This window comes from Meleagris gallopavo, chromosome 3 (genome assembly GCF_000146605.3).
Source record: "Meleagris gallopavo isolate NT-WF06-2002-E0010 breed Aviagen turkey brand Nicholas breeding stock chromosome 3, Turkey_5.1, whole genome shotgun sequence".
Taxonomy (NCBI): Eukaryota; Metazoa; Chordata; class Aves; order Galliformes; family Phasianidae; genus Meleagris; species Meleagris gallopavo.
Window position 1 is genome coordinate 59538502 of NC_015013.2, and position 27227 is coordinate 59565728.

Below are 27227 nucleotides of genomic sequence, written 5' to 3' on the forward strand. Positions count from 1 at the left end.
ATGTGTGAGACTAGCATTTTTAGCAATGAATGTGACTTTACATAACATTGGATTATGGAAATTATTGGATTTATTGAAATTATGGAAACAGTAATTTCTCACAGCCAAAGGGAAGGTCAGAGGGCTTTCGAAAGTGTTGCTCAACTCATGGTTCTGAATATTTTGCTCTTTGAGCAGTGCCATTAAGTTGAATACAAACATAAAAAGGGAGGGTGTTGTTTAAGACGAATAAACTAGAATTGTTAAATATTAACCTCACTTTGTTAGGAAGTGTGATACTTTATTCTCAATTGTAAGAATTAGGTGTAGTGTTTTCACTAAGCAGTTATTTTCTGCAGTCCTCCAGCAGATAGTGCAATCAGCATGCTGCAGTTTGTTTTGTAGACAAACTGACTGGTACTGGTTGTTTCCAAGAAATGAATGTTGGCATTCAAGGTCATTTGGACTCTTTCTGCTCAAATTTCGGACATTTGAAAAAAAGAATTGCATTTTTCTGTAGGCTTTATGTGTTGCAAAGGTGACATGTACACATGACCACAAGTACAGTGGTCTTTTTGAAACAATTTCTGAAAAAGATGGTGGAGCTTCAGCCTTCAGTTTTGTTCTTTCTTCAAGATCTGCAAATAAACTCAGTACTTTATTCAACCTATAAAGGTCATTTTTGAAAATCAATTTATGAATGACAGTTCAAAGTCCTTTGGAATCTTTCTAAGCTCTCATTTGGGATAATTTTTGTGCTTGGGCATGGTGACTTGCAGAGCTGTGGGCTTGTTTCTTTCACAAAAATTGACCTCACAGTTCTTAAAACATAAAAGCTTTCAAAGGAAAGAACAGATGTTTACAAAACCTTGTCTGAACACTTTTTCCAAGTTACAGAAGCAGTTGTATTTAATCTACCAATAGTCAATGCAAGTATAACTCCTGAATTCACATAATGGTTATATATATGTGATTTTGTCTGCTAGATTAATTAACCACTGTTTTGCTCTTCATTCTATTCATTTTGCTGTGCTTTCTATTGTGTTGAAAGATAAACTATACCTATCATCATAAGATAAACTCACATTTCTCAAAAGCAGTTACCAATTCTGCTGAAGAGATGTACACTGGGAAGAGATGTAAGTAATTATGGAGACAAGTAAGAAAAGCTCAAAGAAGTAACATCTTTAAGTCAAAAAGGCTGTTGTTCTGTATCCAAATAGCTGATATAGAGCTCTTTCCTTAGGGTAAAATTGCTCTATTTAGAATCACTCTTGCTGATATTTGTCTTACTGATTCTTAATTCAGGAAATAGGGTTTATTCTTTTCCAGTGACTGTCTTTCAGATCAGCTTTAGTGACCCTGAACTTAAAGGAGTTAAAGACTGTTTACATTTGCATTCAGTTATGAGTCACTAAATTATCCGGTATGGAAAGATCTTCAAAACTCACCTCAGCTCAGCTCTGAGGTTTCAGTTGCATGCAAAACGTAGTATTCAGGCTTAGTCTACTCAGAAGCCAGGATGCAGATTTATTCATCCATTGTTTTTGAAATCAAATATATCTAAATGTCAAAGCTTCTTAAATGTGTGAGAATACTTGCCATTATTCCTGTACTGGGTCACCTGATCTAAAATGTTAGGATCTTTTTAACTAAAATAGTTGTTTTGTTTTTATTGTCTTTTAATTTATTTTCCTTCCAAGAGTTCAAGTGCTTTTCAGTACAGTGGAGATATGATGGTATGGAGATAAAGCTGAAATGTTTCTTGTGATGAACCATTAAACTATGAACAGGAATCAGTTCTTCACATCTATTTTTTCCTGGCTCATATGTTGAAAAGTTTGTAGTGTAACACTGCAGTGGTAAAATGCCTTATGCTCATTAGGCATCTTTCACACCTTCTGTCCTTCACTTCAGTCCCACATGTCCTTGTAATAGTTCGATCTTATTATCTAAATCCAGAATAACTCTTGACAATTAGTACTACTTACACTCAATCAAGACTGCTTGTCAAGAATTTGTACACAGCAAAAGGTTGCTCTTGCTGTCTTCAAAATATTTATTAATTATGGTCATAAGCAAAGGGGAGATGACCAGTGGGTAGATATTTTTAGTGTTTCTATCCTCTAAGTATTAATTAAACCAGATTAGAAACTCACATTACTCAGGCAAGTCTGAACTAATCAAATCTGGACAAGCTTTCAGAAAACTTGTTTAAAATACATACACTGTAATAGGAAAATGTTAAATTTACAGAGAATGAGATTCTGTCATCTTTGCTCAACTGGTTGTCTTTCGCAGTCCTGAAGACAGTGGTATTATTAAAATATAGTGCTCCCCAGTCTCATATGTGTTGTCCGCTGTCTGTCTACGTTCAAGCATGTATCTACAGAGGATGTAGATTTTTTCAAGTGTTCCATCTTTGTGTCAGAATTGTTTTACAAATAAGGAAAATTGTTAAATCCATGAACTAAGACCGTAACAATGAAATAAAATCCGAAGAGTACTTCAAAAGCCTCTGATGGTTTTATTAACAAATACATCTTATTTAAATTGTTATGGCATAAGATTAAACTCAAAAATAATAAAGTAAAATATATGCTTTTGCAGATATAATATGATGAAAAAATAATATTTTAAAAGCACCCCAAAAACCTCAACAAGTTGTTACATTTTTTCACATAATTATTCTTTCCAACATGGTGCTGGTTCTCTTTCAGCTATAAAGCTTCTGATTTCACCTCTATCCCACTTAAGAATCTATTATTAATTCCTTTAAAGCATGCAAAAAATATGACTTCCAAGAACAGCCACATAGTCACAGAACTCACTGCAAGGTTACCAATGAATAAAATATCACTTAGCACCACAACTGCAGTTTAAGTCTATATCTGCTTCTGGTGGAAGTGGGCACAAATTGACTACAGCAAGACCCACAGTAACCTGTTGCCTGCCCGGTTCCAAGCTCCATGTCATGGCAAGTTGCTTTGTCAGTTATGTCGTTCCATATAGCACTACTGTATAGTTCAGTAATATTTCATTATAATTCTTACATGTCTCCAGGGAAGTTACATTTTCAAAGGTAATGTGTCCATTCCAATGTATATGTTGGGAAGTAGATATTTCTTAACGGTTAAAGGGAACACTGAGTCAAATCTCACATTGTATGAAAAGAAATCACAGAAGTGCAAATACATATGTATGCATACATGCAGAAGAAAGCCGCTTTGCTACCTGTAGCACAGCCAGCTGGAACTATATGCCATACTGCCATTTACTGCTATAGACATGAGCCCATGCTGGGGCTCAGAGTGTGTATACATGAATGTAAACTTTATCCCCTGGTTTGAGAAACTCTGCTAAGGGAAGTCTATGTTTGGGGAAGCAGTAAGGCCAGGGACAGTGTGGAAACTGAGTTTTCTCTCAGGCATCTATATGTAGCCCTAGGCCTGCTCCACTGAAGTCCCTGTCAGAGATCTATCACGAGAAAGAACTAAGCATGTTACATCAAATGGATAACTAAGATAGTATATCAACTTCATGGACTTTTTTCCATTTCCAGCCATGTGAACCTAGTAGAAACAATACCATATTTCCCATTATCTTCTATAGTTTCTATAGGCCAAGCTTAGCATGATAAATTCACTGAAAGGCATTAATTCTGGAAATAAAATTCTCAGTTCCAGAGCCTAGAAATAGCTCTCAGTAACATTTCTTCAGCAGATGAAAAGTGATATTTTTAACTGCAAGCATGGTCTCTGTGCAGGTTGGTCTGATCAGCGTCTCAGGGAGTAAAAATCCAAAGTGCCCGGTGTCGCGCAGCTCAAACGCAAACGCATATGGGATACCGTTTTTGTAGGCCCAGTCCATAGAGCTGCCAGAACTCACATCTGAAATACAGAATTCAGCAACTACTGAAAAAAAACAATTTCAGCGCAGGTCATGTTGAAAGTGCGAGATGGATAGTTTTTGTGGCATTTTATCTATCAGCCCAATACAGGATTAGACCTTTGATTTTCACAGGAAAAAATTAACAACTGACTTCTCTGACTAACGTGAAAATTCAATAATGTGAACTTTTAGTATAAAGCCCCAGACAGTTCTTGTCTCCAAGTGAGTGCAGTATAAAGCTTTGCTTCCACAAAGATCTCCCAGCTGGACCCTTGCTTGCATGCTCCTCAGCTTAGCTTTTTTCAGTCAATTCATTAGTAGAGAGAAGGAAGAAAGATGATAAAGTAAACTATGTCCTCCTTTAAAAAGTTCTTTTAAGATTTCTTGTCATTTCTGTCTCATTGTCTCATGATTTCCCTATAGCATGAGAGCATTTGCATAGGTGTTGTCTAATATTAACAAACCTTCCAGAGGAAGTGTGTTTCTTATGCTTTTCTCCATATGCTGATTACCCAAGACACTTACAAGATCCATCTCCCATGCGGCCTGCTTTCCTCTGTGCAGTTCTAGCATTAACTCACAGTGCTATTCCTTCGACACAGCAAACAACTGCACTGTAATGAGCACAAGATGATGACTGTGGGCCCGTGATAAAGTGTAACACGTAAAGCCTCAACCAAAACACAGCAACAGCAAGGGAGAGGCAGGAGATTACTTGTGAAAGATCTTGCTATTTACTTAAGTTCCTCACTTTTTCAGTCTCTTATCTTTGCGAAGTGAATATTGGCCTCATAGTTTAAGTAGAGAGAATGATGCTTCTCTGAAACGTATTGAATATCATTTCCTCTTTCCTGTCTATGTGGAGAGCTTGTCTGACAAATGTCGTTATATATTTAAAGGGCATATTTTAAAGACATTTTGTTTATATAAAGTGCATTTGGATAAATGCGAAGGATAAAGTGCATTTGAAATCAATCTCTGAAAAATGAAAGATATTTACATACAGATACCATTGCTGTCAGTTATCATCATTTAAACACTGAGAAATTTGAAACCTGGGTTTTAAAGAGATCATCTTAGATTTTAGAATGAGCTCTCTGAATGGCTGTATCTGTCACAAGGACACAGAGAGCAAGACAAGCAATGGTGAAAAAAGAAAACTACTTTGAATTATTTTCTCCCAAATGCTTCGTAACTTTGCAGTGCATTTGCAATATCTGATAAAGATCTTTTATAAAAGAAAAATCTGTTTTTATATTTTCTGAATGTACTACTTGCCAGATTTCCTCTCTCAAATGCACTGCATTTTAATCTCTTTTATTGCATCAGTTGGCTTAATCATATCGCAATCAACTGACTGAGTCAGTTACAAAACTTCTTCTTCCGCCTTTCTCACCATGCACAACAGGAGCAAAGTTCATTTAAACAGTATTTGCTTTCTTTGTTATAACAAAGGTGGTCTCCTTGTTACAGGTAGTCATACACCTGCATCAGAGGGAAACTCACACAAAGTGCTGGATGCAGGACCGTATCTGTACCTTACACCATAGGCAGACTGAAGAGCATTAACAGCATTATAGGCCGCAGACTCCTGTGTCGGGGGGAAAAAACAAATGCATAAATTAGATTCTGAATTAAATACTGCACAGGGGGGAAAACTGAGTTATGTGTCGCTGACTACTGATGCAATGCCCTGTTCTGTAGGCCCATGGCAGCTAACCCAAAGTGATTTTAAGCGAGAAATACATTATTTATTTTTACTGATGTGCTAAGAACTTGATTCAGTATTTTCATGGCATATATAAACTCATTGTACTGTAAGTGATCAGCCATTAAATATCTATAATTATAGGTGTATATATACCAACTCAGAGACACAACAAATGTTGGAAACATGTGAGATGTGGGATAAAAGAATCTCATTTTTAGGTAGAATAAAAGCTGTGCAAACATTTTTCTACCAACAGCTGCACATATATTTCCCTGTCTGCTAAACCTCATTTCTACTGTGTGAGTGAAGTCTGCACTGTAGAGTGGTTAAGTGAGCAGAGTGGGAAGAGGGAAAGAGGCAAACTTTTCTCCTGAATCTTTGATGGACTGGAGAATGTTCACGACTGGTCTAACTTCCTTTAGGACCAGATGACATGGGCCTGGAGATTTATTTCCACTGTTGGAGAAATACAAATTCAGAACTGTACAAGGAAAATCAGTGTCTATATTTCAAGATCCATAAGTATGCATTGTATTTAGGAGGTTTATGGCATTCTGTAAAACTGGATGCAGAAGGCCTGGCCCAAGGCAAATTCAGATGGTCCTAATGAACAGAGTGCTTCCAAGCACAAAGAAAAGGTGCAAGTGTTGGAAAGGAAAATGAATATTGTATTCTCAGAAGATCTTGTAGAATGTAGAGAGAAGGCCAGGGACACCTAGAAAATGCAGAGTGATCTCCCTATACAGAACATCATTGGAGCTAGAAACTGCTAGAATTTGAACCTCTGTGGGAAGCTGCAGTAGTTAAATATTTTTATTTCCCAAAGAGCTGTAGTCTTCAGTTTATGCAAATCCTGATGAACTTACGCTGCTATTCACCAGACATGATGAGTGCATTGGAAAGGATTACTTTGTACCTTCCTGGAATTTATTCACTCTCTGAACTTCCCGTCCTTTGCCATTGTCAGGAGTGAGAATTCTGGCTTAGTCTCTGGTTTGACCAGTACAGACATTCCTGTTTTGGATCTTTGTCCACTCCAGCAGACAAGCTAGAGAAAATTGCTTTAAAATGACATTAAATAATAAAATATAAATAGTAAAAAATAAAACAACTCACATTTATTTTTACTCACTGGTGGCACTGGTGAGCAAGTAGGGCTTTAGGTAATTTTACAATGAGAACTGCTCTTAACAAAGAGAAGAGCAATTTTTTAACCCCATTATGAAACTCTGCTAGGCAAAACTGGATTTGTTCAGTTCATCTCTTAGTGCAGGACTTCTGGAGACTGTGGCCTGGTGTTTTCAGCTCACCCCTCATCTCCATCATACCTCCATGAGAAGTTGCACTGCTGAGGTCAGTGCAGGGTTGGGATGTGGCAGCCAAATACTGCTGAAGGGTAAGTTCTGACTCACCCATACCAAGCATAAGAAGGTGATGGGAGACCTGAGGCAAAGAGAAGTGCTGTCCTTGGGACTGCTCCCCATTTACACATGCGGATGCCTTGACTTTTGTGAGTCAGGGCACACACATGACCCTGAAGAGCCAGGAGGTGTCAGATCCTGTTAGGCCGCAGCCATGGCAGATGTCCCAGTAAATAAGCCATGGAAAGGAGAACAGAGCCACAAAGGGGAGTGCTCCCTGCTTGACTTACAGAGCAATGACAGAAAAGGGGTGAGCCATGTTGAAATCACTGTGAAGAAATACTTGGGTAGTTCCCACTCAAGTATGTAGGGTATGTAGGCGGGTGTTCCCCCACGGCTCTTAGCCCTGAGGGCTGCTGCTCACAGCCACTGCTGGGTAATGCAGCCGAAACTGGGGACTGTGCTGATCTGCATCATGGCATGCAGGTCATGCCATGAATATACCTAAGCAGCTAGCCTTTGAGCACTGTAAAGGAGAAAGTTCTGTACAGAACTGTCAGATATTTATGAAGAGATACACAAGCTCGGCTGTGTCATTTAATCTCACTGTAAACAGTACTGCAAATGAAGGCACAGGAAAAAAAGGAACAAACAGTAGGTGAAATTTAAAACTCTCTAGGTGAATAAATGTTTCTGCTGTTTTGTTTTTTGTTTTCTTCAATCTTAAAGTATGATTTACATTTTAAGCATCTTAAAAGAACAGATTTCAAGAGAGTGTTAATAAGAGACTTGTGCCTAAATTAGAACAGAATATGCATGTTGTGATCAGTACACAGCTCTCCCCTTTCAAAGCAACTCTGAATAATTGAACACTTTAATCTAAATGGTAACTGACAGCTCTCCAGAATGATATAACCCAGACAGAAACACCCTTTCTTTTGCTTGGGATTAATTGCACCCCTCTGTTAACACTAAATACTCTGTTGTACATGTGAAGTCCTCTGTACAGAGTCCATGTAGATCAGCAAAGCTTGTTCCATCAGCAGCAGGGAACAGGGACTGCCACTTTCCAACACACTGTAATTCTGCAAGAGAACTGGAGAGCCTGAAACCTCAGCCTAAGTCATCATTTGAGACACTTCAAATATTAAAGATGGTTCAAAGGAGCAACCAGCTGATGGAGCCTTTGGCTGTTGGCAAATATTAAAACTTATAAATAAATAAGTAGCAGTATTCCATTCATTTTCACTCTAACACCCTCACTGAACTTTCTAAATAACAGGAAATTACTTCAGTTCCTTATTCCAACTGCCCTGTTCTTTTTGCCTCATTGTAGTAAAAATAAAGATGGATTCCAAATACTGGCAGAATATTTAGAATTGGGATTTGACTTCCATTTGTCCAGAACTGTTTCTTTGTTGCTTTAGATCTGCACACCACTCCCTCTGATGCAAAGCTTAATGGATCCAAGGTCTCACAAACTTAGGGGACACTTGACACTCATCAGAAATGAACTCCCTTAGTCTAACAGCTGTGGATGGAAAGTCAGAGTGTGTGCACTGAGGGACAGTCACCTTGCCTCAGAAAGGAAATAGCTACCAAGCAATAAGAACATGCATTAAAGACTTGGTGATGTGTGTGAAAACTCTCAGAGATCCCTTTTCCTTGGAATGAATTTCATGGCACTGTCTGCTGTTTTCTTACTTTAGTCTGAGTGTTGCTGATAGCCAGCAATCATCTTGCAAAGGAGATGCTGATTCTTTCTACCACGACGTCTTTGTGTTTTTCTGTCTTGGCTGTTCTAAAAAAAAAAAAGAATGCCTGCACCTGCTGGTCTTCAAAGAAATGAGATCCTGGGGTTTAAAATTTCAAGTGTATATTTTTTTTGGTAAGTAATAGTTACCAGCTCATTTGGGAGGCTCTTCTTTCCCTTTGCTACTCCCCAAAAAAGGGTGAAGAAGGTAGAATAAAAACAAGGTTCACGGATTTATTCACAGTCAGTCCCCAGGGATCTTATATTTTTAGCTCCACTGACTGCATAGCTAACTTCTAATTTTCTCTGTTTCCCAAGAATGATATCACACAGTAGAAATTTTGGTAACTCGTGAAATTAAGTGTCGTAACAGAAATAAACCAACAAAGAATTCAGCTTGTGCGGTGCTTGCTGCTTAGCCTCCTCAGAAGGCAGCAGAGTGAAACTTCAGTGAGTCTCCAGGGACTAACACATCATTTATTCTGCACAGGATAAATCTAAGATGCAGTTAAGCTCTTTTTGAAGTAAACAAGCTTAAACTGGTAAACTAAATGTCACCATAACTTTCAAGACCAAAATGAGAGATGTATGGACAATGTAATTTTACCAAGAATTGAGGGCAAAAGAAAGGGGCTTGCTACTGATTGCTGCAATGGGTGCCTGTTAGCAGGAGCAAACAGCAAGTGAAGGTTGAGCAACGCTTTCCTAGCAGAATGGGCTAAAGGGAGGGTTTTGTGCAGAGGAGGCTGGCTAACAACAGACTTCAAACTGCAGGCAGGGTGAACGCTTCCCTGCATTTGGATGAGCATGGAATACATGAATTGTATGTATTCATAGATCAATAGGCTTGCATCAGAATCTACACTATTAATTTATTCTCCTAATAGGTAAAAGCTCCAAAGCTCTTGGTGTTAATTAACTGCTTGTTGTAAAGCTGAAAACACTATGCCTGATACATAAAGCAACAGAAGCTTTATTTTTAGTGAAATCTACCAGATTTCTCTTCTAAAGGATCAATGGAAACCACTTTAATTTTATTTTTTGGTCATAAAATTGAAGACAATCTTCTTTGTGCCTCACTCAGAACAGAGTGACAAATCACACTCAGAATTGTGTCTCTGTTCTGAGCATGAACAGACAGAATTCCAGATAGATGCCCAAGGACTTAACTACATTATTCTTCTTACTGTTAATTAAATAAAACTAAATAAAATGATAATACCTATGATTAAAACCTAGGGATTTATGCTATCAGGTAATTTTCAGGGACTGATGGATAGAAGGCACTATACCATTTTAATCAAATTACTGCTGACTCACTTCAAGTGAAGGTTATATAATCAGAAACGAGATTGCAAGCAGATCCAGAATGCATACTGCTATGTATTAAATAAGTGAAGAGCATGGATGAAACAACTCTCAGTACAAAAACGTTACCAAAAGAAGCTATATGGTGAATTGTGTTCTCCCCAGTGCTAATGTACTTACCACACAGCTGAAGTTTGGAATAGTTGCATATTTGTAAGAGTAAGGGTACAGCAGCATCTGTGCATAGGCATGGAAGGACAAGTAGGCTTTTATTTGTTTACGATGTTTGCGAAGAAAATGAGCAACAGCCTTTACTTCAGGCTCAGACTCAGGGAAGGGACCACAGTAGGTGTCATCGCAAGGGTGAAGTGAGGCCCCTTCATCTAGAATGGAATGAGAAAGCTGATGGTGAACAACCACAATGAATTTCTGAGGGTCAGCCCGAGTGACCTGTGTGCAAAAGCATGAAAAGCAATAAACAAATTGCTTTCATGTGACTGATGGGCATGAGCCAGTGGGACCTCAGTACAGCAATCTGCTCATCTAGTAGAAGCACCAAGTGGCCAAGTGGCCAGCTCCATGCAATGCTTCCCAGAGGTCATATTTTTAAACCATCAGAAAAAGGGGAGTCTGACCTCACTTTTCTTCAGTATTTTCTTCAGTAACTTCCCGTACAAGGGGCACTCTATATACCATTCCAGCATGAAGTTTGTGTTAAAACCATTTCAAGGTTTCAGTTGGTTTATTTGAAATCAGAGAACTATGCCCCTGTCCCTAGTCACTGCCAGGACAAATCCAGCCTCTAAGAATAGTTTCATTTACTAACTTATAAAATGATAGCTACAATGGTAGGTAGCTAACCTCAATGTGCATTACCTTAGAGACTGGTTTAAAACAGGAGAAATTCCCTGACTGCCTATTTTTACTCTTATAAACCCTATGAGAAAAAAAAAATGATGTGATGCATGGGATGATTGCTCGGTTAGCTAAAATAGAAATCATCTCAGCTTGCACAGAGCTTATTTTTCTTTCAAAGAGGGGCAGGGGTTCAATTGTGAGGATTTCTTTCACCACATCATCCTGCTCAGGTGGCAGTAAGCTACAGAAGCAAAGCCTACGTGTAATATCCCATGAGGTAGTGAAAGATGAAACTCAGAAAAGGAGACATAGCAGTGGCTCCTTTATCATCTAACAATTCTGGTTCTAAGCCACTGTCTCATTTACAGCTGAGGGCCTGGGCCTAAAAGAACAATTTTTATGCAAATCCGTGCTACTCTTTTATCCACTGTGATTTCAAAATGCCACGTTTTACTTTGACCTGCAGAATAATAATAGTTTGTTTGTGACATTCTCTTGTGCCATCAGGGACTTTCAAAAGCAGTGTTTTATTAGCTTTCCTTTGTATAATAAGTACTTCCATCTTCAAATAATAAGAAAAGAGCAGTGAGAGTGAGAATGCATAATAATACGAAATAGAATGAGGTTACGCAATCATCCTAATGCAAAAAAAAAAAAAAAAAATTAAAGTGAAAGTATCCTATACTGCAACTTCATTTGTAGTAGGAAAAATGAGGCTATCATTCAATGGCCACAGGTGAGGATATCAAAAGGTATTAGTGCTTAGATAGCAGTGGATATGGGAGGGTTATATTGAGGGCAGATGGTGTCCTCCCTGCAGAACAGATGGCCAACATGTCATCCAAATCTCAAGAGCACCCTGCCTCAATGTCTTGTCAGATAATATAGCTAAAGGAAAGCTATTTCACAGAACCTGCTTTTCTTTTTTTTTTGCTTTTTTTTTTTTTAATGGATGCTTCATCTCCCATAGCAGTGTTGTATGCTGAACCATGAAAATGAGTCTCCTTCTTAATAAACAGTATAATCCTGCAAGCTTAATGTTAAATGACCCAGTAGTAAAATATGACTCGGTTTAGTTACTTTTAGTGAAGAAAAGCTTCTCTATACTGTTCAGCCTACTACCATGAGCCACTTGTAATCCCAGCAGTACTTAATGCTTTTTCTTGAGTGAAGGTGGCTGATGGTAAGGAGGCCGAGTTTCAGTGGTGCCCGTGGACAGTAGTGTAAGGATAGCCTCAGTTTTCATACTGAAAGTTTCTTTAGTGTAACAAGAAGGAAAAAAAAATGAAACGGTGCTATCAACTCCTCTGAAATTTCAGAGTTATAGTCACGAGAAGAAAATGGAATTGCATGAAATGTCATCATACTGCCTTATTTTTGTACCTGGGGGAGGGCAAGCATCCTCTGATATACCTCATGAGTATAGGTGCAAAGGAAATGTGTGCAGAGACTGGTAAAACAAAATCTGATTGTCTACAGAAGCAAGACTGGGAGTACAGATGACTGGAGCATGATTCTTGAACTTCCTTGCAGCCACTTCTGCCAGAGTGGGGCTCTGTCCTCAGTGAGCAATGAGGTGCACTGGAAATTGGGATGTACTGGGAACTTTTACTCCTACTACTTCTCTCTTGGGAACTTTGGATGCAAACTTCTTCACTGGATTTGCCACATGAAATGATTTAGTTCTTTGTAACTGATTATTGATTTTAAATTTATGATCTTGTGGACTGATTGCAAGGCACAGAATAGTCTTCTGCCTTGCAAAACATCAAGCCTGCCTGCGAACTCTAGGTACGACTGAACTGTATTAAAGGATTTTTACAGGTGTGTGCAGGATTAAATTTTAAACGCATCACGATTATACAAGTCTCAAAGTGTGATATGATCCAGATTCTTCTCTGCTTCATTTAGTGTTATATTAATGAGAACACAGGGCTCCGGATGAGGATCTTCTGCGCACCAGTCAGCCCTGGCCATGACAGACCTCTTTATTCTCTGCTGAAATAAAGAGTAAGGTGGAATTTGGGGTCTGGCGCAGGAAGCAGGGCATGTGCTTAGTGGGATGCTGAGCAACCCTGGAAGAATTTTTATTTTTTAAAGGGTGAGGACCTGTCTTTCATGTGTAGTGCAGGGAAGAAATGCAACAAGCAGTGGATTGAAACACACAATGTGTGTGTATTGTTATAGTTTCACTCAGCCCAGAAAAACTCTTTTTCTTTTATCAAAAAATGAGTAAGTATTAGTGGGACTCAGCAAAGAATGTTTGAGTTTAAATACAGTGGGAGTGTTTTAATACAGGAGAGAATTTTTAATACAGGAGATAGGGGAGAGGGAGGAGCAGAATGATTTGAACAAAAAAAAAGAAGATTAATTATGACTAGAAAGAAAATACACAGTGTGAATATTAATGTCCCACTGATAGGTCTCTACAGTACAGCTCTGAAGACTATGTAAAAGAATGTTCATTCTAATTAAGCTGCTGGCTGTCTTCTGAATAGTAAACATATGTCCCCAAAATACCTCCAGTTGTGACTGATGTGCTTAGGTAAAAGATGGTAACAGTGATGTAGGAGTTTGGTTGGTTTTTACATTATTTTTGCAGCATAAAATTGCCTTGAAGATCATGGTAGCAGGGCTATATTCTGTAAAGGAGAAATTCTCATCTAAAAACTGTAACTGCTTCCATGTCTGTCTTCTCTTTACTGCAAATAGATACAAGTTTAGTAGTTGATAGAAAAGGCTGACACCCATCTCACTACAACTACCTGAAAGAGTTTGTGATAGGGGAGGTTCAGGTTGGATATTAGGAAAGATTTATTCTCCAAAGAGTGGTGATGCATTGGAAGAGGCTGCTCAGGGAGGTGGTGGAGTCATTGTCCCTGGAGGATTTCAAGAAATGTGTAGGTGTGTGGCATTTGGGAACATGGTTAGTGGGCATGATGGTGATGGGTTGATGGTTGGACTAGATGATCGTAGAAGCCTTTTCCAGCCTTAATGATTCTGTGATTATGTGAAATTTGAAGCATATTTCACAGGTCTAAGTTGCACTGAATATGTAATTCTTTTCACCCTCGTCACACAATCACCCTGGGTAGGTTATTTTTACTTAATTTGATCCACACAATTTAAAAATCTCCACTTGGAGAATCAAGTGAAATCGCACAGTACTTACTGCAAGCAGTCAGCACTGTGGAAACACACTGGAGACTTCCAGTGGAAGAGGGTTGGGCTGAAGGGCTGTTGAGTTAGAAGCGTGTAAACACTGCTTCAGAAAGGCAAAGAAAGCTGCTTAAGATGGGAGAGCAGGCCAGCAGAAGAACCAGGTGTAAAACACTCTATTTCATAGTGAAGGGCTATTACTTCTGGTTGCAGCAGAACTTGCGCGACTGCTGACTTCTGTGTGTGAGCTGCATCATCTTGCTATAAGTTTTAATAAAGTACCTTTTCTTTTTCAGTTGTTTCACTCCAAATCTTCTGCTAGTATTTCATTACTACTGTGTTCATATGCAAAATTTAAGTCAGTTTTTATGAAAGTATTTGCAGCAATTCTAGGAGCTTTAAAATGGATCTCCGTACATTTAAAAGCATCTTCTTTCTTCATTAAATCACTAACAATAATAGCCTTAAAATGTTCTCAGACATTTCTCTACGAGGCCAACAAAGCAAATCTGTTTCCAAAACTAAGTTCATCTCAGAGTTTAGATAAATTAAACAAAACAAATCTAAAATGTTTTCTAAAGTTGTAGTCAGGTAGATTCTGAAATGTGATGGACCAAACTCAATACTGCACTTTGAATGAGTTATATTGCAGAACTACAGAATAGCTGTACGTGCAGTTTTTAAATTTTGCCACACATACCATAAAAACTTCTTTTCTGATGAGATACTTTTTTCCAAAGTTTAGGACTTTTTTTTCCCTTAAGATAGAAGGAACATTTAAGCCTTTCCTTGTGGTGTTATGAGAAAGAAGCTTCAATTTTAACAACGGAAAAGAGAACACTTCACAACAAATGTGACCTAACCTACTTACTGTGTTGGATAATTAAATACAGGGTAATCTGAACTGCTGGACCAAAGTATTTCCAGACTTACCGCACCATTTCACTTTCCAGTTGCGATTAGCATCAACCCCATAACACCAAAACCTGGAGTTCTTTGATCTTGTTTTTCTCCAGAACCGATCCTAAGGTAAGTTTTAAAATAATTCATTAGCAATATTGCTATATTTGGACAGAAATCTCTCTGTTCATAAACAGACACACACAAAAGCTCAATCCAGTAATCATTTCCAGTATTCTATTTTAACTGAATTAATTTACTTCGATTTTGCATGATACAGAGTGATGAGTGAGATTATACAGAAAGTCACCTTTGAATGGTGTAATAAGCTTTCAGTCTTCCTGTCTGAATAATTTTTTGAGTAATACTAGTGATAGTACTTACATTTGTCCAGCTATAATGGTATCCATCCACATTAAATACAGGCATGACATAGAAATACAGCTGAGTTAGCATCTTTTTCATGGCAGGATCAGTCTGGTATGTCTGAAGAGCCTAAAGAAGATAAGCCGAATAAAGTAGTTTCCACACCAAAAATAATTTCCAGGTTAACTATGGTGACTGGCTAAATGGTCACTCAGTCTTTGGCCATATAGTGGCCTGATCCTACTCCTTTCTGTCATTCCTAGAGCTGTACACGAAAGGCTGACATATTCTTGGAAATGTGACTAAAGGAAGCATGTGTACACATAAAAAAGGTCTTCAAAAAATCATATACTCTCTGCTTCTCTGTTCCTTTCAATAGCTAAGAAAATACAACTCACATTCCATAGAAACAAACAAGTACATAGTGTATCTTTACATAGGTTAAGAGAGAGTGGAACAGTTCCTTAACTGAGGAAGCTTGTTTAGGTTCCATAAGGTAATGATGGTGAGTTCAGAGCATCTCTAAAAAGAATTTAAGGCTCTCTCTGCATAAGATTTTGTTGCATTCAGAGTAATTTTCTATGTTCAAAATCATCAACACAGACATCTTATTCCTTTACAATTTAGAAAACCCTGTTAATTTTGGAGAATCTCAGGTATGAAGGTTAGTGGAGGAAGTCTAGGTAGGCAAATGAGAAGCAATTCAGTGGTTCTGTTTGCCATCAGTAGAGTCCTTTACCATCTTCAGAAAGCTTGCTGTGGCAAAAACTGTCTCTGCTTATAGCTAGGCATCAAACTTCACAGTTTAAGTCTTGATTCTGTAAGGCAGGGAATGAAGTGTTTCACTGACATCTGGAAAGCCCAGCACATTGCCACTGGGTTCTGAGAGAAAACAGGATTGCTTCTCTCCTCCAGCTGCTGTGATTCTGGCCTGCAGTATTCCTAGCCCTCGGGATACCAGAGGAAATGTGTGTGGGGCAAAATAGGGAAAGTTGTTCTGAGATGAAGTAAGCTAAAAGCTTTTCAATTGACAAGTGCTAGGGAACGGTGTGAAGTGCAGGATTTCAATACTTCTGGGCTCCAATCCATACAGCTGGTTGGATTATTGACACTGCCACTGGGACTGATGGATGCCTTTTATGGGATGTCTGCACAAAATGCCTATACCACTGGATTTTTCTGGGGCTGGAATTTATTCCTTGAGGAATGTGAATGTTGTTCTTTTCTTTACTGAGGGCCAAATGAGACTCTTCAATACTTGTTCATTACCCTCTGTCATGCAGTGGGATGAGATGTTGAATTAGGGCAAGGTTATCACAGCGGAGAAGTGAAGGACAGCAGGCTTTTGAAAGCAGCTTGCTGCAGCCATGGGGATACTGGAAAAAGTATCTCTGGCCAATGCAGATGTCACAAGTCTCAGTGCCCCTTTGCCATCAATTTCCCAGATTCTTAGCTGGAAAGGTATGGCATTTAAATTCAATTTCTGTGTATTAAGGAAGCGACAGAAAGGCTACAAATACATCTGGATAATAGTAATGGTGTTCAGAGAACTTCAGCTATAGTAAAAAAGTAATTTCATCAAAACTGAAAGCAATGGTTGCTCAGAAATAATGATTATGAAAACAAAGGCTCTGTTTCATGGATGTTCTGCATGCCAAAAACACATTAAAGCAGGGCTGCTCTGTGTATTGCCACACACTTAAATCTTAGCAGGATTAAAAGCCTATAAGGTAAGCACGAATGTTAAATATGTCTGACTCTGTTACTGCAGTGAAAACAGAAAGAAGGTGTGCTCCAAAATGGGACTCTAGGGAAATGAACTTCTTTATCAGGCATATTTCAAGGAGAAGAAATTTGGACAGGGAGGAAACAAGTCACCACACATCACTTCCTTGACTTTTTAATGTTTTTCTTTTTTTAGCCAGTGTTAAAATACAGCTCAGCTTGTGTTTTTGTGATGAGCATTTATGTAACAGAGGCAATGGAACTGGCATATTGCTTGTACCTCTCACTATGTATGCCATTATTTCACTGCAAATTATATCTGTAATTATGCATTTTGTTACACTGGAGTGTTATATATAATGTACTGTAAACTAGAATGCTGGAAAAATGAACTCTTCAAAACACTTTATAAAACCATCTCCTTAAAATAACCACAGACAATTCATTAATTTAAGGCAATACATTCCTTAAAAATCACATGAATTATCTTTGAAAAATTTCAGAACCTTTCCAAATCTGCAAGAAGTGACATAATGAAATATTTTAATACCTTTTCATGTTTAATATGTTTCAAATTCTGTGAAGGATATCTTTTTTCTTGTTTCACTTTAAAAACAAAAAAAAAACAAAAAAAACACAGACTGCAAAATGTTGAGCATCCTTTCATTTTTTAAAGCTACTCTGTATCATTTTAGTAGCTGCCATCATTGATAAAATACTATGAGAAACTTTGGTTTTACAGTTCCCAGCAATACTTTTCAAACTTTTATATCTTAAAATTGATCTAGAGCAAATATATCAATCATACAATTCTGTTCTTTAAAGCATATATGGTTTATCTTAGTAATTCGGTTGACCTTTTTGAGTACCATCTCATTTAAAATATAATGGACCTAGTACAGCTTTCTTTTTCACAGAAAGCAAGAGTATAGAGACTATAAACTGGTATGAGATCACATCCTTGTTCCTGAAATTATTTTGTCCTTCACAGTACATTTGTATCTAGCAATTTTATTTGATACACATAGTAAGGCAACACAGGCTGCATAACCTTACCTCCCTTAGCTCAGAGGTCTTTGGCAACGTGCCTTATGAGCACCAAGGTGTGCTGCTCCTGGAGCACAGCACGCAGCTCATTGTTTGGAACGTGACTCTCAAATCTTCCAAATAATGATCATGTGGCCCTCCTAACAGTGTTGAAACATTTTCTCCTCACCGTGGCACAAGCAATAGGAATATCAGCCATTAGTGAATTAACTGCATTGTAGTTTGCAGTGAACTCTCAGAATACAAAGTGATGCTACTTCATAGAACTTGATTCTGCTTTCCCATCATGCAATCAATAGCAGCTTTGCTGCTGAATGTGCAGAGAGCAGGGCTGGCCCAATAAATGCTGAATAGAGTTATTAGTGAATGAACAGATGATGCAGGAGCCCTGCCAACAACATGCAAGCAATCTGCCTGGGGGATGGGGGAAAGACTGGTGATTAATAGGAGGGGGCTCAATCATCTGGATCAGCAGAGAGTGGTGGTTGCTGATAGACCTCTGCCAGTTTAGGTTGGCTGAGGATCTGGTCCATATGAAATTTAATTTGGGGGATGAAGTAAACAAAACAGCCAAGGCAATAAAATGCAGGAGTTTAAAATGGATTTAGGATACAGTTGTGCTTTTAATAAAGAAAGGGGATTTACTCAGAAGGACAAAGCAAGGAGACAGGATTGAGGAAAACTTGAAACTGTGCGTGAGCTTAATAACGATTTCCTGTTCCCCAATTAATTGTTATTAAACTGAAGGTAACAGTGAGCTTATGTTATTTCTGGTTTTGAATTTAACATTCATGCTGAATTAACCTGTTACTATTTTAGCACAGGGAATTGGCTCTATTGCTGTTCTTACAGAAATCATATCAAACCTCTCCTGATAAAGCAGGACGAGCTCTTCTACCCATTTAGGAAGTCATCAGTTAAAACATCCTTCTGGTGGTAATGTGTAATGCTTTACTATCCTCTGTATTTCTTACATTTTAGCAAGGCAAGACTGTAATCTGCCATTTTATCAGTTTGGCAAGTCAGTTGTTTTCTCCATCTTTGTAGTTGGAAACAGCAGATCTTTTAATTTCCATTTTGCTTTTTACTACTAGTGCCCTGCTTTGGCACTCAGATCAAGGCAGAGTGGTAAGCCCATTACTAAGGAGAAGACACAAATTAGTATCTAGAACCAAACATCTTATAGCAGAGTCCAACTTTAAAGGTCAAAGTTTGAAATGTGCCTGTAAACTGAAACAATTATTTGTTTATTTCTTTGTTTATTTCCAAACAAAAACTTTCTTCCTCTTTGGCAATATACAGAAAATATTGCTAGCGGGAGGAATCCAGAAACAACAAAGAAATCTAATGGAATCTCTCAGAAGAGATATCACTGAGAAGTTTACAAAACAGAAAGACCTGCAGGATACCAAGAGCTTGTTTATGCCTCTACTTAAGGATGGAAATGGAGATTACACTGAAACAGAAAAGAGGGACAACAATATGACTGACATGTTAAAGAATGTCCCAATGTGAACTGGACCACTCTAGCAAAAGCAGCATCTTGTGCAAAGAAGTCAGACACGATTATACAGGTCTTAATAGAATCTGGAGATATAACTTCTTGGTTCAGCATCATCCCTCAGGAGTGGACTGCTGAAATATAATGCAGGATTTCTTCCCCAGGACAAGTAATATGTTAGAACAAAAATGTGAATGATCTTCATGCACTGAAGAAGAACACACCGAGCAGCACAAAGGCCTTCACCAGCAAGTGTCATTGGAAAGTCCCTACTGCAACACAAGGCAGCAGCTGCAGAGTTACCTATATTTTATCAAAATGCATTCACACTGTGAAAAATGAATAGCTGCAAGCACAAGAAAAGTAATTTTTATCTTCCTAAGATCACGAATAGTTAGGAAGTTGCAGCTGAGTAACTGAAATTGCAGTAAGGAAATAATACAATATATAAGGTTTTTGTTGTTGTTGTTGTTGTTTCCTTTTAGAAAAGGAAAACCAGATATATTTTTTTAATTTTATTTTTTTTTCCATCATGAAATTGTCACATCAAAGGAAAGGACCTTCTCTAAACAACAGTAATGTTGAATAGAACTTGGGGAAAATCCACTAATAACCAAATGAAAAGGAAGCAACATTGCACAGCACAGAGCTAGTTTCCTACAGCTGTTTTTAAAACAATGCATCACATGCCTCATTGTGGTGATACAATGGTATTGCACTCCATCTTTTTTGGCAATGGCTTAGGTTTTATCCATTAAAAAAAACCAACACCAAAACATCACAACTGAAGGCCCGGTCTTATTGGTAGTGTTCACTGCTGCTTTCTTTTCCTACCTCTCAGAATTGGTGAACTCTGTTTTCAGTAGCACGGATGTGCTGGAGAGATGCAGAAACTCAGTGGGATGCAAGATGGCTGCTGAAATGAGGTTCAAAACTGAACCAGCTGTGGAGTGGAGGGGGGTTGTTGAGTAGCAGCAAAACCTAGACATAGATAGGTGTGACTATGGCATGGAAACTTCAAATGGCAGGGACAGTATTTGGAAGAAGAAAAAAATAACCTATGGATAAAAAAGATTCTGCATTTGCACTAGTGGCTCTTGCTGTTGAGAGGCTGATGAATGAAGTACTGAGGGAAGAGGCTGAAAGAGGAGAACTCTCTGATGGAGCAAAAACAAACAGCATTTCAGGCAGAAGCTCTTGACAGAAAAGAATGAGCTAAAGATAAGTAAGGCTGAGTGTTTCAAATATAGATGCTGCTGGATGAAACAGATGGATTTTTCCCCCAGATAATGGATATACAGGGAGTACTCAGAGAAGATGATATTTCTTTTCTTAGGTTAGACAGCTAAAAAGACAGCTGGGGAAACTACAGTCTGGCAAATAATGAAAATTAAGCTCCAACAATTGTATTACATTTATACTGAAAAAACTGTCAGAGTATTTGCAGAGAGATCCATCACCAGGTGACTGGGCCTTCAAAGGTGCAGAGCCCCATCCTCACCAAGCCACAACCACTCACACATAGGCAGGGAGCTGTAAGGGGATGAGATAAAGCCTGTAGAGCCTTCTGGTCTTCAGGAGTGCACTGAAAACTGATGAACAGGAGGAAAGCCCAGAGAAGACTTCACAGACAAAGCAGGTATAGTGGTTTAATGAGCAACAACAACAAAAAAATCAAGTCAAGCCAACATCAGCTGAAGAGCTGTAGCTGAAGGGAAAGGACCTTGGAAAGAAGGAGCACATCCAGGTAAAGGGTGAAGGAAAAAAAGCTGCAGGTGCAGTATTTGTTTTGGCCTTGCATGCCTCTGATTCACTTTGGGATATTTCAAAAGGTTTCAAAAGCTGTTCAGATTTCTGAGAGCCAGTACTCAAAGATACGCTAAGATCAGAGGTCCCCAGGATCAGGAGTGGCATAAATAAATGTATGCCACACAGGGAGACAGTCAAGTCTATACTTGCTTTCCTGCAAAAATTTCTGCTTAGAAAACTTGAAAAAAATTGAGATGGAAAGTATATAATGGGGAGGGTGAACTAACTACATTATCTCAAAGAGTCCCTAAATAAAGATGTAGTGAGCATTCTTTAAATGAAGTCTGAAATCTTGGACTGTGGGGAATATGTCATTTCTTCAAAGACTTTAGTCTGTTGAGAAATGATAGACCAAGTATTTAATCTTTAACAAACATTGGTGTGTTGTTTCATATAACACACTTACAGAGCCCTGAGATCAGGATGTTTCTGAAGTATGTGAAAAACAGGTGTCTGAATCTCATCATCACCAGGGAGAAAGGCAGCAATTGAGACTCTGGTAGATATGGAGAGCAAAGGAAAATAAATCTCCTCACTCCTAAAACCTTACCGATTTTGATGTAGTTCAGCATTACCCAAAATGATTGAGAAGGTGAGGCTGATTCCTAACAGTGAACATCAACACTGGGCTGATGAACTGAGTGCTGCTTTGATTGTTGATGCAGTATCCCACAGGTGTTTTGTCCATCAGGACATGGACTGAGGAATTTTGCAGAATGAGTTTGAATGTTAAACTGGCTTTCAGCAGTTCTTAAAGCAGGAAAAGTTACAGCTTTATGGTCTTTTAACCACACAGTCTGCCCAGCACTGAAAAATAACCAGACCTCTTTAAAAAAGTCATGCTGTCATCGTGGTCTCTTGCTTGGACCTGCTTCTGGTCACACAATTGTCTTTTTTTGGTTCTATATATGTATGCCCTATTATTTTAGGTATCCTGCCTTCACAATCAAGCACTTTATAAACATTCCTGAGGAAGAATCTGAGGCCTCAAACCATGCAAAATTCCTGGTAAAAACTGGTCTCTGGAGCCTGGTCCACAGGCCTAATGGCTGCCTAATTGGCAGTATCCATCTCACAAGATTTCTCATAAATCAGTCTCAAACTTAGCATTGTGCAGGCAGGTGTTGTCATTTTGCATCTTAAACAGCCTCTGTGCCTCTCTTAGCTCATTACTATGAAGTGAAAAAAGTGAAAAGTGGATTCAGGCCTGGTTTTGGAAGCAATTAATATGAATGTCAGCACTTTAAAAAACTCCCCCCCTCTGTTTAATTTTTCTTTCTGAGGCTGCCTGTTTTGCTTCCTGGCTGCTGTGAAGTATAGACAGATTGTGGTGGATAATTTGGAAACTCATACAATTGGGATCATAGGAAACACACGTTTCAGAATTTGGACTTTCAGCCATGCATCTCACAAACTGAAGTATATGGAACATACTGATTCTTTTTTTTCAGATTTGAGATTCTTCTGAGATAAGGCAACTATCATGACCTATATTTAAGGGCCAAGATGAGCAGGGATTCAGAGACGTGCATTTGGACAGCTCCTTCCTAGAGGACATTTGGATGGAGGTGAGAGAGCCGTTGTGGGTGTCCTAGCAAGGTCAGTGCCTGAACCAAACTTTATCAAGAAACATTGATATGATCCAGAAAAGGCAGAAGTAATTCTGAACATTTTTTCAGCAAAGATCTTAGATATTGGCTAGATTCTGTCCCAGAGGAGGGAGTCAGTAACATAGTTAAACCAGGAGAAAAATGCACAATACTCTCACATTAAAGAAATGTGGGTATGTGCAATGCAATATAAGCTGGCACATATTCAAAGAATCTTAATATTATTTTGAGACAAGTCCACAAATTTTAAACATTTCAAAAAAGTAAGAGCGTAGGCAGCATGAAAGAGAATGCCGTAATTCACATATGAAATGCAGACCTGTTGAATCAAGACAAGATGATAGTTTTCCATTTTTTCCTAAAAAGGATACATTCTTGAGAATTGGAGAAAATGATGATGGTAGAGAGTGGTGTACTTCCAAAGTATGAGACTACTTGTGCTTTCATGGGAAGTCTTGATAAGGCCACTCCCTTAGGGGAACACTTTTTATCTCAACAAACTTTATCTTTCTACTTGTCATTGGATTCTAAGTAAAGGTACAATCTGTTTTTTTTCTTCTTGAACATTTTTCATTACATTTCTTGAATTTTTTAATCTTTTAGGTTTTAAATACAAAATCTCCAACGGAAACAAAGAATAGTGCATCTTAGAGTTGCATCTCTTGTATTTTGTTTTCTGAAAATGTTGTGTGAATTTCAAGGTTATACGTCATTGGAAAGGATCAAATGGCAGCATTTATTAGAGTGAAGAGAGTCAAACCAGATGTAATGTGAATCCTCATCTGCTTCCACTAAACTGAAATAGAATCTAGTTTTGATGTTAATTTGAAGAGCAATCTGTGAAACATATTTCAAAATTTCAAAACAATGGTAAAATTCCAAATCTGAGATCTGGATAATTTGATATCTGAATTTTATTTCTCCTGAAATAGCTGCACACTCAGTGAAGCAAATTTAAATGCTCTTTGTTAACACATATACATATTTAATGTACTTCATCAGAAAGTCAGTGGATTTTGCTTTCTAAGTTCCACAAATGGCTCTTTTGGTCTAATATGTTATGTATGATAATTTGGGGTTCCATTAGACTCATGTATCCTTGCAGGCTGCCTTCAGAGTAGTCCACATGTAACCAGTTCCATTTCCTTTCTTAGTTCCTTTTGCTTCCTTATACTCCACTGCCCGGGACGTTTTTTCTGGCCCTTTTCAGCAGAGTAAGGCTTAAAGTTGGTGGGACTCCACTGTAACCTGTTATCTGTAGCAAATATCTATTGCCAAGTTTTCCACTACAATACCAGCACAGACACTTCTCTGTGGCTCTTTAGCTGATACCTAAGCGTGCACAGGAGTCTCATTTCTTGACTTGAAATGCAGTGACCAGTGGGTAGGGTTTGTCAGAGGTCACCATTTTCGCTAATTCCTGTAAAACATTTGATTATCTGTAACTGAGAGACTAAAGGCATTTAAGAGATGCCTTCTACAGAAACAAACAGTTAAGTTCTTATTAACGCCAGACCTACAGGATACAGAGCCAAGGCTAGAGCTCATGCTGGAGTAGATTACAGTTTTTAAAAAAGTGAACAAAAAATCCACCCCAATCCCAAACAATGGTCTTTGCTCTCCTCTTGTTTGTTTCAAAAGACAGTGAGGTTTGGTTTTGTACTTCACAATTGCATTAGCACATACTGCAAAACTCTTTCCTGTGTTCTTTCTCTTTTTAATCTTAAGCCTCTCATTCTAGATCTTTCTTTCCTTACTTCACCTGTTCTTTTTCTCTAACTAGTGTATTTGCATAAATCCAGAATAAACTCAAGTAGCAGGCAGCCTCTTGCCTTCCTACTCTGTGGCCCCAAGTGCTCATTTCCCAAGTCTACTCTGCCTTAGTCTGCTTTGCATTTTCATACAGATAGGACGTGCTTGCCTGAGCATTTCCAGATGCTTTAGAGAAAGTGGGATGCTGCTGCCTGTAACCCGGCAAGCCACTAAAAACCAACTACCCAATGGCACCTCCACCCTACAGAGGTAGGTGATGTATCCCAAGCTCACAGAAAATGGGCTGACACCCTAAACCTGCTGCTTCTGGGAGCACAAGGAAGATAGCAGGGGCTCCCAAGCTGGCTGGGCTGGCTGGGTCAAGTCTTGAGCTTGAATGTACATTCATATGCAGAGGCTGTTTTCTCAGCTAAATCTCTTGAAAATCTTTATGGTAAAATGGAGTATTGATTCTCCAGGAGATGAATTATGTCTTGAATCCCACAGACCTGCCAGTTAGGTCAAGAGGTTTTCTATGTACAAAATAACTTTGAAATTAAAGTTAAGTGCTTCAGTGTAAGCAATAATATGTTTTTCCTTAGCTTATGGTAGTCAGGGCCCTGAGGGCTGCCCCAGCTCATGCTGGCCCTGTCCACCCCAGGGCTCCCCAGCCCTGCCCACGGCCCCATTAATCCCCTGGGGCCATCACCACGACAAACTCACAGCAGGTGTGGTCCCCACTTTTCACAGCCCTGTCCTGCTGGCTATGGGCCCTACTAAGCCAGGCCCACTTGCAGACCCATTTCCCAGCCTGGTCTTGGCATTGCCTGGAGCTTCTGTCTGGCATGGTGGGGAGGGATGTGCTTTCAGGTCCCCAGTGCCCCCAGCTATGGCCCACAGGGTACCTATGGCCCCTCAGTAGTCTGACAGTGGCAATGGAAACAAGTGACAGAGGCTACACTTTGAAGTGAAAGCAAAGTAGTATTTCAGATTGCCTGCACAGAAAAGGGACACGTATACACTGCTCCTGCTAGAAAAAAAGCTAACATTACATAAATCCAATTTCTCCTTTTGCTTGCCTTAAATCAATGAGCTCGTGTTGCTATTCCTTAGAGTCAACAGACATGCCTGGAAAAACTGGTTTCCAAGAGGACTGCCCTTTCTCAGAACTGTACATAGGCACAAGGGAAGATGGAAAGTGCTGCTGGGCTGCTGAGATGCTTATGGGAGCGAGTTTGCCAGAGAAACAGAATTACAGAGTCTGAAGCACAAAGAGTCCTTCAGTTTTCCCAGAGTTCATTCTCAGAATGCCTAATCCATTTGAGAAAAGCATTATCCTAATGTTAGCAATCTAATTTTCTTGTCCCTCCCACTCTGCCTGCCACTTTAATATAATGAATCTACAAGCACAATTCTTATTCAGATGCTGGATTGCAATATTGTTCTAACCATTCTTAATCCAGATGCTGGATCAAAATATTGCTCTAACAAAAGAAGAAAATGTTTGTCATTGGTGAAAAAAGGCAATGCATGACCAAGATGTGCAAAACTGTACATTCTTGTAGTCTCAAGGAACTCTTCAGTTCTGTAAAAACTTTCTTTAATCTAGGAAATGCCTTTATACAGTTAGCGAAATATTCCTACTAGCAAGCTACTCTCTGAAGATCTCAAATAACAGCCAGAAGGTTTTCCATATACACATGCACAGGCCATATTCTTCCATAAGCTCTACAGAGAAATCTCATGATTTTTACCTTACTGTCACATTGTAGTACTTTATGTTAAAATCCCCATAAGGAAGATGTACTCGAGCAGAAGGCTTTGCCACAAGTATCTGTCTGTTCCAAACCTCTCCTTGCTTTCCTGCAACCTGTTCTCCTGGGAAGGAGAGCTGCTCAGAAATATTTGCAAGTTTGTTCACCTTCACGCTAACAGGAGTCCTAATAAGACGACACATTATCATCGCATACAACTCTGGAAAGCAGCTTCTGGATTTGGTTTAGCCCATCCATGCACCAGCAGCCTAAATTGCAGCGGCCCCATTATTTCAGTACTTGCTATGCATGCTGTTGCTGTGACTTCTGGTAATATGATCATCTTAGCTATCTTTGTAGTAAAGACACAGTCTAAATTCATTAGGATGTGAGGTTGGACCAGATGATCTCAGAGGTCCCTTCAACCAGGGCTTTTTATGATTCTTTTCTATAATCCTAGAGTATTCATGATAAAGAAATTTACTCTCAAGAAGTAACTTACAGGGTCAGGATTTTTTGCTGAACAGAGACATCCCAGAAAATAAAGGCAGATACTTTAAATCAGAATTGTGGAATTCTCAGCAGAAAGGTGAAAGAGAAGTGAGGAAATCGTGTTCATAGAAAGGACCTTGCAAATAAAGATTTTGCATCACATATTTTGTACAAAAAACTGTATGCAAAAATACTCAAAGTACATCTGCTGGTTTGCTTTTTTTTGTTTTGTTTTGGTTGGTTTTTTTTTT

The 27227-nt window shown here is 38.8% G+C and overlaps 1 protein-coding gene across 1 annotated transcript; it reads right to left on the minus strand.

The window, feature by feature from the left end:
• Positions 1–2501: 2501 nt before the first annotated feature.
• CPA6 (carboxypeptidase A6) lies at positions 2502–26693 on the minus strand. The gene is made up of 6 exons (XM_010709012.2): positions 26490–26693; positions 15305–15415; positions 14954–15044; positions 10184–10386; positions 5377–5461; positions 2502–3869 (listed from the first exon to the last, which is right to left on the minus strand). Exons 1-6 carry the CDS (start codon positions 26691–26693, stop codon positions 3682–3684), a joined length of 882 nt encoding a protein of 293 aa, XP_010707314.1. The 3' UTR covers positions 2502–3681.
• Positions 26694–27227: the final 534 nt, after the last annotated feature.

Bases quoted from the DNA above. Each gene is read 5' to 3' on its own strand.
- CPA6 (XM_010709012.2), bottom strand. From the start codon at position 26,693: ATGATAATGTGTCGTCTTATTAGGACTCCTGTTAGCGTGAAGGTGAAC. The intron at 15,045-15,304 runs GTAAGTACTATC...AACTTACCTTAG, and splicing joins ACCATTATAGCTGGACAAAT to GATCGGTTCTGGAGAAAAAC. The intron at 3,870-5,376 runs GTGAGTTTCCCT...TCTGTATTTCAG, and splicing joins TCCTGCATCCAGCACTTTGT to ATGTGAGTTCTGGCAGCTCT.